Source organism: Aspergillus multicolor (genome assembly GCF_047715735.1).
Source record: "Aspergillus multicolor strain CBS 133.54 unplaced genomic scaffold BDW74scaffold_10, whole genome shotgun sequence".
NCBI lineage: Eukaryota > Fungi > Ascomycota > Eurotiomycetes > Eurotiales > Aspergillaceae > Aspergillus > Aspergillus multicolor.
The window spans coordinates 451253-466869 of record NW_027395961.1 but is presented as its reverse complement, the minus strand read 5'-3'; the positions used below and the strand labels follow the sequence as shown (position 1 = coordinate 466869).

The following is a 15617-nucleotide window of genomic DNA, read 5'->3' as shown; positions in this document are numbered from 1 at the left end:
AAGCTCTTATGTATCGTAATGCTTTGTAAGTTTTGTATTAGGGTATGTAAGATCTGCTGTGGGCTTGAATGTGAGATATAATGGTCTAAGGCCAGGAGAGTGAACAATAGATAAAAACGCGTCGGAGATAAGCCGCCAGTGAGCCCACATTTTGATACATATGAGAAGATGGATGGGAAGAGAACATGGGTAAAAGTCGCTAGCTAGTACAGTCCCTGTTTGAGGGAGAAGAAGGAGAGGCAGAAATGAAGCAAGGCGAACACGAGGTACGGGCTCACGGCGGGATAGAATCATAACCGGCGGTCGCTATGGGTTGTTGCACACTCGCAGACACACCATTTACTGGACCAACATGCCCCGGCGCAGTATGGCTCTCCGAATCCCTTATGATGGTGAGAAGCCGGACCTCTGCAGTCATCAAATCATCGAATATAGCCTCCTTCTCCTTCCACGCCTGTTTCCTCTTCGGTTGGATTTTATCCCAGTCGCTTTTCAGACCTGCGCCCTCCTGCTCTGCCCAGTGAATTTGTCGTCGGAGAAGCCTCCATAACTGGTGTGGGTTCATCTCGAGCTCGTGGTCGTCAAAGCCACTGTCGGGGCCGAACTCCGGGACCTCGAACTCGTCGACCTCCTCGGCGCCGGTTGTGTCCTCGTTGATGCTTTCGCTGTATTGCTCGGAATCGTCACGCGGTGGGTGCGATAGCTTCAGTTTGATGCGTTGGAGCTTGGAGCCTGGAGTGCCGATCGGCGTTCCGCCGGAGAAGTTATCATGACGTTTGGGGACGGGGTCAGACGGGCGCAGGGCTTCGGTCTCGTGGACTGTCCGCATGTGCTTTGCGAGCGCGTCGGAGCGAGTGAAACTGCGATCGCATTCTGGCCGGGTCGTGAGCATTGTGTTGACTATTGTTACGCGGAACAACTGGAGAAGGCAGGGGCAGGCAAAGGCGAGAAAAGAAAACTTACCAGGCAGCGCGCAGTAGAATGGCTTCTCTCTCGTATGGCTTCTCATGTGCGCACGTAGCGCATAACCGCTTGCATGCGTTTGGCCCTTCCGAGTACAGTCGGACCATTCGCACGAGTATTTCTTCTGTCGGCTACCGACATGCTCGTTGTGGATGTGTTGGACCAGGTCGTCCATGTTCCCGAAGTCTTTAAAATCGCATCCATCCCACCTGCACACGGTGACCTGGTCGCTGCAGAGCCCGCTGTAGTCCTCGTCTTGGTTTGCCCCGATGAGCGACAGCGTGGTGGGCGAGTTGGGAATTTCGCCGGACGTATCGGACGATATGGAAGACGACGGGGACGGAGGCGGAGGCAGCTCATCCTGAAAGGATGTCGACACGGGCGTGTTACGGTCCCAAGAGGCCATGCCGGTGCGGCGTCGCTTTGACGGAGGCATGTTGGATGATGGGGTTGAGACACCCTGCTTCGACTCGTCGCGGTCCGACATGTCGTCGGAGGCAACGGAGGAGAGGGGGGAGCCAGGTGAATCGGCCATTGGAAACGGCGAGATTTGTGGACAGGGGAATAAGCAGATTAATGGGTCGCGGGCGGGGGCAATAGGGCAGTGAGCAGATTTTGGGGGGACTCCAGGGTCTGATTGACGTGATGCTGGCGTCTCTGGCTTTCTGAGTCGAGTATACAGCCCGGCACGTGATGAGGCTATTGTCCACACTTTATTTTCTCAGCTCTGAGCTTCCCTTCTTCAGCTCCTTAGCAGTTCCTGAATTATCATACAGATGACCGCAACAACAGTTATCTACCGAGTAAGTGGATCAATGCGTATCCCTGCATAAACCTACCCAATTTCAATGATGATCCCTTCAAGAATTCTGCAATGCCGACAATCTCCTGGTTTACTCTGGTGAGATTGTGTGTTGACCTACTACACTTGACCTGATTGACTACCTTTCCTTGACGTGGCACTCTCTTAACAGCCATTGATAAACAAGGCTAACTGTAGCGACAGCTTTCATAGGACCAACTCGAATATAACGGCCACACTAGCATCCTCTGCTCGTAAATGTCGGCGATGAAACTGGAAACGTGACCTCGTCGGGCTTTACTAGGGCAACTTGTCCCCGATGACGCGCTCAGATCCGCCCAGCACTTGATCAGATCATATCTGCTAGGCGTGCGAGGGTCTCCTTGCGTAACTGCCGTACTCTGTGTCACCAGGTCGGACAGACTCAGGGTCTGCGGACAGCCATTTACAGATACCCAATCGGCCTCACGTTGGCCGTGTTTCGCCCTATAGCATAAACTGCCTGGAGGAGCCCCAGACCCTCGAGGGTCCTACTGCGCCTTGCAGGACGTGTGTTCTACAAGCGTTTGGACCCTGTATTTTATTCCGTCTCGCAATGTGATCATGATTACCGGCGGCAAGGCTCAACCCTGTCATGAGGTGGTTCATATCCCCATTCCTAGCAGTGCGAGGCTAGTTCTATTTTGACTCAGACTATCTCGTCAGCGTGGGCTAGTTTCCCCTGCAGCATGACTTGATGAAGTTGATGAGTGCAGGCTAAGCCTATCGTTCCACTAACCGGTGCCTTCAGTGCCTTTGATGCCGGCTATGAAGTCCTGCGGCCTCACGAACTAACAGCTATCAATTTGCTCAAATATATATGCACCAACTACAATCAATGAAATGAACCATAACCTACAAAATCGTCACTCGTAACGCTAAGCTCCTTCAATACCTCTATCAGGGCAACCCGATCAACAGTAGCAAGCAAGCATACAGACCAACCCACTCAAGGGACCATCACCTGCATCGCCTGCTCCCACTACACCAGTTCGACCTCATCACTTCCATTGATCGCCTCCCGGAATTTCTTCCTCAGGGCTTCAAAAAGCGAACCCATAAACCCTTCGGGGTCCTTCGCTGTATCAGCATTCTCCCCACTCGCATCCTTGCCCTTCTCCGTCTCTTTTCCCTGCTTCTTGTCTTTCCCCTGCTCAACCTGTGCCTGCTCATCCTGCGTCTTCCCTTTCCCACCATCCACTGCATTATCCTGCTCCGTAACAGTATGCGTCGTACTACGACTATCATCGATTACCATGGTCGCACCGTTACCATCCTCCTCCTCGGGGTGCAACTTGTTCAGCTTCGCTAGTTCCTCCATGCCAAGCTGCGCGAAGATCGTTGCCATGAGGTCCGTCTGGCTGGGGATCATCCTCTGCAACGGGGATGGGAAGTGGTTAGCATGTGTTGCAGAACCCACGTAGATCAAACGCATGTATTAGAGATTGGAAGTGGCAGGTAGGGTAGGGTAAGCTGTGGGTTTGGCATACTGGGTCAGGGCTTGGAGAGCGGGCTGTGATCGCCCTTCCCGTTTCAGGGTTCAGGGTGTTGCAACTGGTGTCTCTTGCTGAAGAGGGGATGGGTAGAGCGGTGGTCAAGGGGGCGATGAGGATGAAGCCTAGGACTAGGGTGGTCAATGCTTGTGGTGGTGCCATCGTGACGGTTGCCTGTATGATGTTCTAGGTAAGTGAATCGTGCGGTTGAGATGAAGCTGAACTCAGTAAACCAAGAAATATGATTCCTAGATATAACTATCAACTATCTCCCCTCTCTAAGATATCGTCAAGAGTACGCGGGTGGCGTCTGGAATGAAGGCTTATCCATCTTAGTTTCCAGGGATGGCTGGCATGCCATTCCCTACTACCATACTACCTTCGTAGTATGTACTTCGCCGCCCGCAACGCGACCTGATCTGCAGGAGTGTATCTATAAATGCCAAACCTCAGCCGAAGCTGGACCGATATACTCCCAATTGTCTCATGAATAGGGTCCAACGCTGAAGAGCCGACCATTTCCCAGGAACGGAAATTGCACGCTAGGGCTGATCGGTTCGTTTGTTTCAGCTGGACTTGAGGTCGAGATTGTTGAAACAAGGGGTTATTCCGGGATCCCAAGCATTCCAGTGACGCTGGATACGGATAACTGCGCCGGAATGTCTAGCTTGTGTTTCGACTTAAGGGTCCGTGACTGTGATCTCGTTCGGAGGTTGGGCCTGTGGGGAGCGGCGCGGCCGGGGAATGTCTCGGATTTGCTCTGCAGAATCGTGAACTGCGTGCTTGTTCCGAGTTTATAGTTCGAGCTCTGGGGCTGACTGCCTCTCATTGTAGCTGAGTATCCGGGTTAAGAGGGTTGTGCATGGTGTCCAGGCTCTCTATATCAGCTTCGAAGTATAGAGTTGACTTAACCGCGGAACTCATCCGCCATGGATCCGACTCGGCCCGCCGCGAAGTATGACAGCATCGTTGACCTGCAGTTAAAATTGACCCTAACTTGGTGTCAATCAATCAAGATCATTAGCAATTGCTGTCCTCAATCTTAACAGAAAAACACATCAACTCGGCTGAATTGAAACCCACGCCGTGACCATGTCCAACCAAACGCAACCCCGAACCCAAGAACAATCCTCATCTCCATTCCCCTCCATGTACGAAACCGGCCTCTCAACCCGAAAAGAGGTCCTGGGCTCGATGCACGTAAACCGCTCCCTGGCAAACACCAACGCCTTCACACTGCCCATGCAAGAAACAATAACCGAGTTCGCCTGGGGGTCTATCTGGAACCGTCCGGGACTGGACCGAAAGCAGCGGAGCCTCATGAACATCGGGATCCTGATTGCGCTGAACAGGCAGCTGGAACTGGGGGTGCATGTGCGCGGGACCGTGAGGAACGGGCTCTCGGAGCTGGAGATTCGAGAGGCGGTTATGCATTCTTTGGTTTATTGTGGTGCGCCGGCGGCGATGGAGGGGATGAGGACTGTTGATAGGACACTTGAGGAGATGGAGCGGGAGGGGGAGATTAAGCGGGAGTTGAAGTGATAGGTGAGCCCATTATCGGGTGAGTGGGGATTGAGTATTGAGGAAGAGAGCAAGGACGTGAGGAAGAGCGAGATGGCTGAGACTGTTGTGTTGGCCTTGGGTGTCGGCGATGTCAAATCTCTAGGTGGACTAAAGCTTCAGTGTGTGGCATAGAGAAGACGTTCAGTCAGAACAGGCATCTGCGTTTCGGTATGGGCTGCATAATCTCTGCAGGTACAGATACCGTACCTGATATTCTCTGTACATATTGAACAACGATTGCGCTTGATTTGAGATTGTAAAGCTAGAGGTGATGTATTCGAGAATGATACGCGACTGATTAACAGCCACTGATCATGACAACACAACTGAAAGAAGACTACTCTGTATACAAGGCTAATAGATATCTAACCTACCGCAGATGTCCATGCCACTGTGTCCTTACGCGGTTCAGCATTAGCACTTCGTCGGATGCAATGCACTACAAATGACCGCAAAGTATCCCGGACACACGTAATCGCGTAGCGAGCGTGACTCCTGTTGCGGATTTCTCGATGGCTTCGATACGCCTTGGTTGCAGCATCTCGGACAGGGGTTACCCAGCAGGACGGCGAGATTGAGAGATTCGTTCCATCCTGTGTCAAAACTCGCAGCTACTGCCGACGATGCGACAATATCACAGCGCATGGCGTCTCGTACTCGTCAAAGTACCTGAGTTGAGATGGTCTGATACACTGCAGAGACGTGGACTGGCCTCGGCGGCAAACCCTAAGCCATTCAGCCCTCGCAATCGTGCTATACAAACAAAAACTAACCCCACCTGAACTAGGGCATTCGTATGCGCCTACGTAAGTAGTCAGCGAGCTAGCCCTCAGATTCGACGCAGGAAGCCAGGATACCGGAGCAGGGCTCGTCAATGATTCCATCTGGTTGGCTCGGGCTCGGGGTCCTTGGATTCCGCTAGTTCGGTGTGCTAACTCCTCATTTTTCAGGGCTTCCGGAGGAGACGGTCTCTACTAGACTCGTGCTAGTCTCCGCTGTGAGAGTGGTCTCGTAGTCGGTCGCACAATCACAGCGCAAGCTCCGGCCGTATCTGGCCAGAGATAGAGAGAGGTGTGGCTTACGTGTAGACTGTAGCCACAAAAAGACCCTCAAAACCCGAGGAGCAGATGGGGACACCACCCACACAAACACCCACACCCCACTTCCTCCCAGTCCCTCGGCTTTAGTGATTTGTGATTATGGAATTTGAGCCCTTCCAGACCTGGAACTCGCCGAGTCGAACGCCGAGGCTGCCCGCGGACCTCACCTACTCCGGAGTAGTCTTCATCAAGAATTGAAAACCCCACTGCGTGACGACTCGGCTTACGTAGCTCGAAGTGACGAGGCTGCAGGGCCAAAGTTCGACAATCGGGTTCGTTTCTCTGTAATTCCGAGATATCGCACGTTGCAGGTGAATCCGTGGGTGTGAACATGAGGCAATATGTCTATAGATATGGAGTAAACGTGATATTCTTGCTGATCAGTGATCATCCTGGTTGTAAGCAGTTAGGGCACATTGCCGGGATGCGAGTCGGGTAGGAGATTTTAGAGGACGCTGATTGGTCTGTTAGGTCCACCGTGAGCAGAAACTTACGACGGAGTGGTGCTATGTTGGGCGAAGAATTGATTAGAACTTTTGGGAGCATGAAAGCGTGAAGCAAAAATCGATAGAGTGTGGGCTCGGATAGAAAAGGTTCGGCGGTTCGTTGGCTCCCGTGTCGTGTGGTTGACAGAAGGCCGACCGACAAAACAGTCGGCAGTGGTGCCCTCCGAGTTGGCTGGAGTAAAATACTGAAATCTATATTTCAGTTTCCGCCTCGGCGAGCATTTCACTATTAATGGATTTTCATCTTGCTTTCTGAATTCGGCCGCGGCAGACCCTGACGATCGCAGAAGCTGACTCGAAAAGCCTTCAGGCTCGGTACCGCAATTTTACCGTGTAACTCTCTGGCTTTGTCAGCGGAGGATCCAAGTCCGGGCTCCACGGCTTCTAGATCCCTCTCCCTGTTCAACCTCAGACGCCTTCATTTTTGAGTCGACAGGTGTCCCTGCGTGAGTCCGTGGATGAGATCTCCAGCCCAGGGATCTGGCACTGGCAGGCCCGTGTTTTTTCTCTAGTCTATCTTGGCCTCGTCGGCCAGATTCGTAAGAGTTTGTCAGCAAAGTCTCCAGCACCAGCTCGTATCCGTATTATTTTCAGCTTGGCCTGCCACTCACGTCTCTTCTCTTAGCTAAGTTCGGAGGTCTTGAGTTCTTGTTTTTGGCCCTGTGTAAAACGGTGCTAACACTGGGCCCTTATCCTTAGGGTCTTCCACAATCCACATGGCCTTCCTTTCAGTGGCGTGAAATTATTACAGGACAACCCAACGAGATTATTGGCGGATTGCCAGGCTCTCCTCGCTGTTTCCGTGTTTCGCTCAGCCGGTTAGACGGTCGACGCGACTAGATCATGTCGAGGCATATCCACGATCCACAAGACTCACCCTGATTTGTGGCACCCGGAAGACCCTGATTCCGCTCCATAAACCGTCAGGTGGGTTCGTCAGGCCAACCGAACTTTCGAGTCGCAACAGGGAACTGTCACAAGGCTATGAGCCTGTGATAGTAATTTGGTTACCTAACGCCCGCATACTCGGTGTACGATTCATTGAATCCGTGGTTGCACATCCAAGACCTTGGAGTGGGCTCGACGAGGTAGAAATTAACTCATTGGCTGAGATTTCTCCAAGGGCACAGGGTCAGCCTTATGCCAATATGCCAAGAGGACTGGACAGCGCCTCCTGGGATAGCGTCAGCCCAGAGCAGGGGTGGTTCGCTAACCACAAATGGAGAAAGATGGCACGGTAGAGATCCAGGGTCATCCCTCGGTCAAAAGCCAAAACCGCAGGCATGTCCTTGCCATTCGTTTTGGATACGGCGATTAGAGAGTTATGCTCTCGTACTCCGTCTCTTGTCGAAGCATCGTCGGTGGCATAGTAGCTAATTGAGGGCTGTTGTTTCCGCTTCGGCAGCCAGCGCCCTGCTTTGTTGTGCGGCGCAGATGCCCAGCCGCCAGCTTGATCAAAATCTGCGTCAAAAACTTGGCGTCTCAGCCCTTCTGGATTCCAGGCGCGGGTCCTCTGCGTTCAGGGACTCGATGGAGTTGGAGTTCCAGGCTGAAAGATTTCTCTGCCTGAGGGATGATCCGCGCACGCCGGACGCCGGGCGCCGGTCATAGACGGTGTGATTGCCCTTTCTGGGCCAGTGAGGGAGAGTTGAACTCATATGCAGGCCCTAGCAGTTCTATCTTGCCGCGGGAGTCATCTGCCTTTTGATGGCAGCCTAGGCGGAGGTGAGGTAGTCCGAGGCCAGTACAGACATACGTACTCCGTACGACTACGTACTGTATCGACTCTGCCGTATATTCCGGGCGCTGCCGCTATCCAGGCTAAGCTCCAGCTAGGATGAGGCAGGAACACCTTATCTCTGTGAACTAGACTACGTACGGAGTAGATGGGGAAGGCATACGTATGCAACCCGCGTACGGTGCAGTCTACGATGTGCAGGTGTGGCCATCTAACCAGAAGCAGTTCTTAACGCCGGGAATGGCTTCACATTTCGAAATAACGCTTGGTCCAGAGATAGAGTTCGGGGTTCGGTTAGATACGTAAGCCTCCCAAGCCACAACCCTCGAGGGGACAATCACGGAGAAAAGAGACGCAGGGATGGAGATGTGCTCAAGCCACGTTTGCTGCTTCGGCCGCAGTTTTCACTAATATGAATCTTCAACATGAGCCAAGCAGGGTTGCAGCGTATATTGATCGGTTGCCTTCTCTCCTGCAAATCCTCATACAAAATGTGGACTCGCCCAGATAAGCGTTGAACATCATTTTGGAGACTCGAATTATGCAAAAAATCCAAAAGTTGTGCAAGCTGGAGAGGACAGGGACTGCCGGGATCCGCTCGAACCGTGCCAATAATAACCGCAACTATAATATTGCCCAAGATTATATTTTTCTTCTGTGGTTCCAACCCTCAGCGTTTCGTGTCCCTTCGCCTTAAATCCGAGCTCGGATTTCGCATGCGTTTTCGGACTCGGAATTAGAGCCGGGACTCCTGATTTTCGCTTGTTAGAGAATGGCAGAGAAATCCGAGACTTGCTCCCAAATATTTGGGAATGTCGACGGCCTGAATAGGTGCCTTTTTGCGCGAGGGCATGGGTCGGACGGCGGTTACAGTCAGAGACCCTTCTGTCACAGACAGACAGACTAATGCAGATAGCACCACCACCCGCGGTTCAGCAGCGTGGTTAAAAGCTTGTCCACAGGGCCCTAGCCTTACTGCAATAGGCAGGGATGGGCGTGTCCCTGGTCTGTAATCCCAATACCGGATCTGGGCGGCTGGTTTTACCCTAAACTGCTGCCAATCCATGCATAGAGCTTACCGGTTATCATGTGTAATAATCAGACCAAGCCTTAGCATTCTTGGGTTGAGGATCTGTGACCCGGTCCCTCATTTCGCGCTGAGAGCGTAAGACCACTCTGGATAGAGTGTTTGGCCCCTGTTCCTAGTCTGACCTCCATCGCACGACCAACGTACGCAGCCCTCGAGATTATCACTAGATTGGCCCTATGCTATTGCTGACGACAGGGACACGTACTAGGCAGAGATTAAAGGGGTTAGTCTAGTCCGTAGTGCGGACTGTGGAGGGGGAGGCCCTGAAGGCTTCATGTCTAGGCTAAGGGGTTCGGCGCCTCTTCAGACGGCATTATGGGGCATGCTTACGGGTTTTGTGGCTGAGGTGATACTATTCGTGAGCATACCACGTACTCGTTAACGTTTCAAGGGCCCGGGCCCGGGGACTGAGTAAGGCGGGTGGAGCCCACGCTGGCTCTACTTCGAAGATAATCGCTTATGGACGGTGTGCTGAGAACCTGAAGGCATGTATGCCGTCAATTGACAGTTAATGGGGTAAATTAAACAGAGAGTAAGAAATGTTATTCATTGGCCAATACAGGCGAGAAATACCTCCAGAGTTGATTAGACGAGAATTATGCTGCCTAGCGACGGTCCACAGCCATGAAGCTCGAGTCCACAGTGGGCTCCAGACGAACTAAAGTGCACACTAACTCTTATGGTCAGAGCTTCACAGAGACCCTGGCCCGGTTTCAAGATGGATGGATGCTTTTCTTATTTTCTTCTTCATCTATTTCCGAGTTTATTAATATTATTATCTTTCGTCGCTCTCCTCTTACTTTCCTTTTCCTACTACTACTTTACTGACATCCTCACCACCTCACCACCCTTGCTCCTCACCAACTCCTCTCAGTCCCAACAACTTTCTGCATTCTCTGGAAGACTGCTGCAAATTACTTCTTGTCACCAAACATTTCTTTTTTCTCCGCCTCAAACCGACCTACCAGGACTGCCCTCTGCCGGTCATATTTACAACCACCACCTACCAATTTTCTCCAATTTCCTATTCCAGCTTGGACCAGGGCCTACTAAGAGACAATACATTGCTGCATTGATCCGCCTTGTCGACCCTCGGGTTCTTCGTCCACGCAGCCTCCCGTGAGCACAGCGGATTCAACCTGGTATCTGAGATCAGATCGTCCATCAACTCCAGTGGAGAGTTCGCTATTCCTCAAGCAAGGCAGTTGGTCTCGAATTGTCCATCGGTTTGCTGTCAGATCTCTGCGTCCTCTGGTGTCTACAGATCGAAGGGCGCGTTACACGAGCGCAACCGCAAACATCTTCAAGTCTGCTGGTGTGTGCCCTCTTAGCTTCTTCCGTTTCTTTTCTTTTTCCTCCCGGCTTTTCTCCTATTTTTTGGTCCCTGCTCTCTGCTTATAGAGTTTCATATTACCGCCACCTCCCCTCTATCACATCAGTCGTTCATTTCTTACTGGGGAACTCCAGGCTAACTCTCCGCTTTAAGGGTCCTCATTGTTTTTCTTTTCTTCCTTTTCCCCCTTTATCAGATTGTCTGTGCCGGGAAAATGTCAAGCTGCAGGTCAAGTTTTGTGTCGATTCTGAACAACGATGATAACCCGGCATTCGCGGTTCGATCGACGACGGCTTACGGGATCCCGTCGCATTATCCCACCTCTTCACAGTACCCATTGGAGCAACCTCCGCCAAGAAGCATGTCAGACTACCGCTATGGCCGCACATACTCCGACTCACCTTCTCCTCGGGTAATGCGGCAGCCGTTCGACCCAGTCACAGAAGCCACCCGGCCAGCCTCACCCGGCTCATCAGACTGCTCTTCATACGACTACACCGTCAGCTCAGCCGCTGGTCCCTACTACCACCCCTACGCCCGTCATGACCCATATGCCTACCAGCCGCGCCCGGACAAAAGGCTCAGCGGCAACTCCATGGCTGAACCCCCATCTCCTCAAACCTCGATCGCTAGTACTTCAAAAGAGTCTGTTGCCGCCAAACCAGCCCGCAAGAACAAGTACCCTTGCCCGTTCGCTGTTAGCCACGCCTGCACGGCGACCTTTACTACCTCTGGACACGCCGCACGACACGGCAAGAAACACACCGGAGAGAAGAGCGTACACTGCCCGATCTGCAACAAGGCGTTCACCCGAAAGGACAACATGAAGCAACACATCCGGACGCACCGCACGCATTCTGAAGAGATGTCGGCCAACTCGACGCCGCGGAGTACCGATGCGAGCCGGGAATGGGCGGCCAGGAGAAACGAATCGTTTGTACGATAATCGATTACTCGACGCATGTTTTTGGAGATATGATTGCCTACGATAACATGAGGACGATGATTCCGATGTGAAGCGGTCACCACGACATCTCCTTGCTGCCATCGCGGGGTCGATGAATACAGGGCGCTTAGAGAAAATCTTTCTTCTTTAAGTGCCCGTGACGACCCAGACGCTGATGAGTCTCACGGTCGTCGCGCTCATCATGAAGTCCTTCTACGGAAGGGTCGAGCGACAAGACGACCGTGGAAGACAGGAATGACTGCCGCAGCGCGAGCTGCTCATCCTTTCTACTCCTTTTATTATTCTTTTTCCTTCTTTTTCTCGCCGTCTAGAGATGGCGGATAGAATTCGATAGATATTTGCTTCGCAGCAAAGCGCGGATTTTTGGTTTTTCTTTTCTTGGGTTTATATTTCATTGCATCATCTGCCTTTTTTTTCTTCTTCTTACATAAGACCTGCATGTACCAGCTATCAGCGTTTTCCTTTCCTGTCTTGTTTTGTCTATGTCCTGAATGGCATAAAGATCATGGCTCACGGCCGAGCAGCATGTACTATAACAAAGCGACGTCCGCAAAAGGCTCAGTTGAGCCTCAATCATATGATACCCAGAGGGTTTGATTGATTTAAGAGTGCCCCTTTGTCTTCCAGTAACGTAATAGAACCGTGGATCAGGCGCCAAGTAAGGTCACGACTCGATTAGGGACAAAGGTCCGGGGTAGAAGCTGGGCTAGAATCTGGATCAGGAACCCGGCCCCAGAGTTGGGCTGCGACGGTGGAGCTTATTTGATTGATGCCTTAAATTATAGATTCATCGATCGATAGACAGGGTCATTTTTGCTTTTGTCTGGCATCCATACCTCTCTGTGAGACCTCAACAACACGGTGTAATAATGTGAGGCGACGGCACTCGATGACTGTGCCGATGACATCATACCCCCCAAAGACTCCAACTGATAGACGGAATGCGCTATAGCCCAAGCATCATAATGAATTCAATATGCGTTGGCCCATCCACTCAGAAACGTGCCTGAGCCGCCTTTTCTGGGTCGGATGACGGTCTTCTAGACCTGGTCACCGGGATTCCATGCGAAGGTGGTCGCCAGCCACAGATGAGACGAGCGCAGTCATGGAACTTGGTCTTGAACCTGGTGATTTGTGGCTTGAACGCAGCCTCGACCACTCTGAGACGCCGAGGGGATAAAGAAGTTACGTCAGAGTCCGTGACTGCGGCTGGTGCCCCGCCTCGTTTCGCCTGCAACAGACACACATAAAACAGCTGAGTTGCCTTCTGGTGTGCTCGGCCTCATGACCTCCCCTCCTCATTCCTCCGATTTCACTACAGTAGTCACGGCCGTCCGTCATCTCACTTTATATGGACTACTGAGCCAGTGAACCATCTTTCTTCTCTCGTCTAATTCTTGTTCTCATTTTACTCTATAGCAATGGCTTATTACGATAGCCGACCACCGTATCCCCCCGCGGAGTATCCTGAGACCCCTTACTACCATGGGGCAGCGCACGGGAGTCACTCCACAGATGTCATGCCACATGCCGAGCCGCTTGCCTCCGGCGGCACCAGAGATGCATACTATCGCAACCACCCTGCAAAGGACGCATACGAATATGGACACGGCGACTACCGCGACTCGAGACCTTCACGCAAGAGCCGCTACAAGGCGCACTCGGCAGACTACTACGACGATCCCTACGATGACTACGAACCCCGCTCCCGACGATCCAGGCACTATGATGAACGACGTGCGTATACATTTTTTATTCATTAAACGGGATCCAGGTCGAACTGACTGTACCAGGCGGTCGTGAGAAGTACGCCTATTCGCCATCAAGCAGCCGCTCGCCGCCCCGTCGCAAGAGATCCCTGTCAGAGCGTGCCCTTGGCGCCCTCGGCCTAGGAGCTGGAACTGGAGCCGCTGCTGCGGGATCCAAGTACCGTGATAGCGATCGAGGACGTTCCCGTGGCCGCCACCATAGGTCTTACTCGTACTCGCCGTCTCCATCCCGTGGAAGCCACCGTCACCGCGAGAAGAGCGAGGCGCGCATTGCCCAGGCCGTCAAGGCTGCTTTGACTGCTGGAGCGGTTGAGGCTTTCCGCGCCCGCAAGGAACCCGGTGACTGGTCTGGTGCTAAGGGCAAGCGCGTTCTGACTGCTGCGCTGGCTGCTGGAGGGACCGACGGCTTGGTTGACCGGAACCCAGACAAGCACTCGAAGCGCCATATTCTTGAGTCTACACTTGCTGGCCTTGCTACGAACCATGTCGTCAATGGATCTCGTTCTCGTTCCAGGTCCCGAAGGCACCGTGACCGCTCGCGTTCGCGCTCCCGCTCCAAGGGCCGCAGCAAGACCAAGGACGCTGCCATTGCGGGAATCCTCGCCGCTGCCGGTAAAGAGGCTTATGATCGATACCAGAAGTCTCACTCCCGTTCTCGACCTCGCCACCGGTCCGACTCCAGGGATAGCTATGACAGTTACGACTCTCGTCCTCGCCACAAGCGGAGTAAGAGCGTTTCCGACTACATCAACAAGGGCATGGCAGCCTTAGGCCTCGATGACAAGAAAGACCGAGACCGAAGCGACAAGGATGATCGGCACCGTCGTCACCAAAGATCATCACGCTACGATGATTACTCGGACGTTGGATACAGCAGCGATGAATACTACCGCCGCCACCCGAGCCCGCCACGAACCAGGCATTCCAGAGATGTGAGTCGAGCTTATTATCTTCCTGAATCGGGAGCCAGAGCCGATGGGAACTACGATCAGACCGTGGGGCACTACTCGCGCCCTGGCTCCCAAAGCACGCGCACAGAAGAGCTATCGCGTGATACCAAGCAGAGTGGTTCTGACGCGGATGACAGTACCGATGATCGCAAGAAACTTCGCCAACTCAACAAGGATACACTATGGGCAACCGGCCTCGCAGCCGCAGCAACAATCCATGCCGCTCACTCCTTAACCGAAAATATGGAAAAACACAAAGAACGAGCAAAGAAAGTGAGAGAGGGTAACATGTCCAAAGAAGAGGCGCGCCACCAACGACGAAGGAACCAACTCTCCGACATCGCTAGTGTAGGCGTTGCAGCGCTGGGTATCAACTCCGCCGTGTCGGAATGGAAATCATTCGACGAAAAACGCCGCGAGCGAGCTCAGCTGCGTAAAGCTTGCAAAGAGCGCTCCAAGTCTCTGTCGAAGGGTCATTCTGGTTCCGGCCATTCTACGCCTCATTCTCAGTCTCGCCCGCATCGCACGCAGAGTCTTAGCCAGCGCCCGCCACGAACCATCTATCCTGACGAGGTAGAAGAGGCCTACTCCATTGCTGATAGACGGTCTATTGGTGGTCGGTCTCCTAGTGTGATGGTTTAGGCTTGCTCCTTCCCAAAATGCAATGCTTTGCCTTCTTTTCGTGCATGATATGCGCTTGTTTTATTTACATGATTATGAGATATGATCCAACCATATATCTGATATATGACCCTATGACCCTTTCAACGCACGATAAGCCATGAGCATCAATGACCTGCCATGACTACGATCTTACGACCATGACCTTATGACCTTTTTGACTATGATGGATCTGCCCTGCTACAAGACTATTACACGATACAAAGCGATCACGATTTGATATCTGCTTCTGTGGCAACTGCACCTGTACTTGAACCTACATTCGCGTTTCATGGTTCTACTCAATGTTTTCAGGCTTTCTTCTCTTTTATGCTGCTTCTTACTTATGTGTGCCATACATGGTCTATGTTATCATTTAGCGGCTCAGACTCGGATATCTTGAGGTAAACAAAATGCAATGCGAATACGTCTTTTTCCACACTTGTATCGTACAACAGCAGGCGTAAATACTACGAACACTTAGCCCTCAGCGCAAAGAAACGGCCCCAGAGCACTTGCTATGTTAGCCAGATGACCACGTACCTTCTGCAAACCAGCTATCATCAGGACAGGCTGGCCAGGCGGAGGGCCCATGCGGGATAGACTGAAGATAAAGAGAAAGAACGTGCATTCTTAGGCACTGT

At 52.4% G+C, this 15617-nt stretch overlaps 6 protein-coding genes across 6 annotated transcripts; 3 read left to right on the top strand and 3 right to left on the bottom strand.

The window, feature by feature from the left end:
* Positions 1-9: 9 nt before the first annotated feature.
* BDW74DRAFT_152180 (C2H2-type zinc finger protein) lies at positions 10-1592 on the bottom strand. Its single transcript, XM_073724317.1, has 2 exons — positions 964-1592; positions 10-873 (listed from the first exon to the last, which is right to left on the bottom strand). The coding sequence occupies exons 1-2, from the start codon at positions 1496-1498 to the stop codon at positions 275-277; spliced, it is 1134 nt and encodes a 377-aa protein (XP_073584589.1). The 5' UTR covers positions 1499-1592; the 3' UTR covers positions 10-274.
* Positions 1593-1722: 130 nt separating this feature from the next.
* Positions 1723-2653, bottom strand: BDW74DRAFT_152178 (uncharacterized protein). Its single transcript, XM_073724316.1, has one exon. The coding sequence runs from the start codon at positions 1939-1941 to the stop codon at positions 1756-1758; it is 186 nt and encodes a 61-aa protein (XP_073584588.1). The 5' UTR covers positions 1942-2653; the 3' UTR covers positions 1723-1755.
* A 133-nt stretch (positions 2654-2786) lies between these two features.
* On the bottom strand, positions 2787-3459 carry BDW74DRAFT_177560 (uncharacterized protein; the record flags this gene model as incomplete). Its single annotated transcript, XM_073728928.1, has 2 exons — positions 2787-3179; positions 3295-3459. The coding sequence occupies 2 exons, from the start codon at positions 3457-3459 to the stop codon at positions 2787-2789; spliced, it is 558 nt and encodes a 185-aa protein (XP_073584587.1).
* A 61-nt stretch (positions 3460-3520) lies between these two features.
* BDW74DRAFT_152175 (uncharacterized protein) lies at positions 3521-4974 on the top strand (the record flags this gene model as incomplete). The annotated part of the gene is made up of 2 exons (XM_073724315.1): positions 3521-4289; positions 4381-4974. Coding segments are annotated over exons 1-2 (517 nt in total), but the record flags the coding sequence as incomplete, so codon positions are not given.
* A 5570-nt stretch (positions 4975-10544) lies between these two features.
* BDW74DRAFT_13645 (C2H2-type zinc finger protein) lies at positions 10545-11779 on the top strand. Its single transcript, XM_073722407.1, has 2 exons — positions 10545-10609; positions 10781-11779. The coding sequence occupies exon 2, from the start codon at positions 10842-10844 to the stop codon at positions 11571-11573; it is 732 nt and encodes a 243-aa protein (XP_073584585.1). The 5' UTR covers positions 10545-10609; positions 10781-10841; the 3' UTR covers positions 11574-11779.
* A 1073-nt stretch (positions 11780-12852) lies between these two features.
* Positions 12853-15501, top strand: BDW74DRAFT_152170 (uncharacterized protein). Its single transcript, XM_073724314.1, has 3 exons — positions 12853-13331; positions 13388-14295; positions 14356-15501. The coding sequence occupies exons 1-3, from the start codon at positions 13016-13018 to the stop codon at positions 14953-14955; spliced, it is 1824 nt and encodes a 607-aa protein (XP_073584584.1). The 5' UTR covers positions 12853-13015; the 3' UTR covers positions 14956-15501.
* The last annotated feature ends 116 nt before the right edge of the window (positions 15502-15617 follow it).

Coding starts and splice junctions, on each gene's coding strand:
- BDW74DRAFT_152180 (XM_073724317.1), bottom strand. CDS start 1,498: ATGGCCGATTCACCTGGCTCCCCCCTCTCCTCCGTTGCCTCCGACGAC. Junction 874..963: donor ATTCTACTGCGCGCTGCCTG/GTAAGTTTTCTT, acceptor CGACCCGGCCAG/AATGCGATCGCAGTTTCACT.
- BDW74DRAFT_152178 (XM_073724316.1), bottom strand. CDS start 1,941: ATGGCTGTTAAGAGAGTGCCACGTCAAGGAAAGGTAGTCAATCAGGTC.
- BDW74DRAFT_13645 (XM_073722407.1), top strand. CDS start 10,842: ATGTCAAGCTGCAGGTCAAGTTTTGTGTCGATTCTGAACAACGATGAT.
- BDW74DRAFT_152170 (XM_073724314.1), top strand. CDS start 13,016: ATGGCTTATTACGATAGCCGACCACCGTATCCCCCCGCGGAGTATCCT. Junction 13,332..13,387: donor CAGGCACTATGATGAACGAC/GTGCGTATACAT, acceptor TGACTGTACCAG/GCGGTCGTGAGAAGTACGCC. Junction 14,296..14,355: donor GAACCAGGCATTCCAGAGAT/GTGAGTCGAGCT, acceptor AACTACGATCAG/ACCGTGGGGCACTACTCGCG.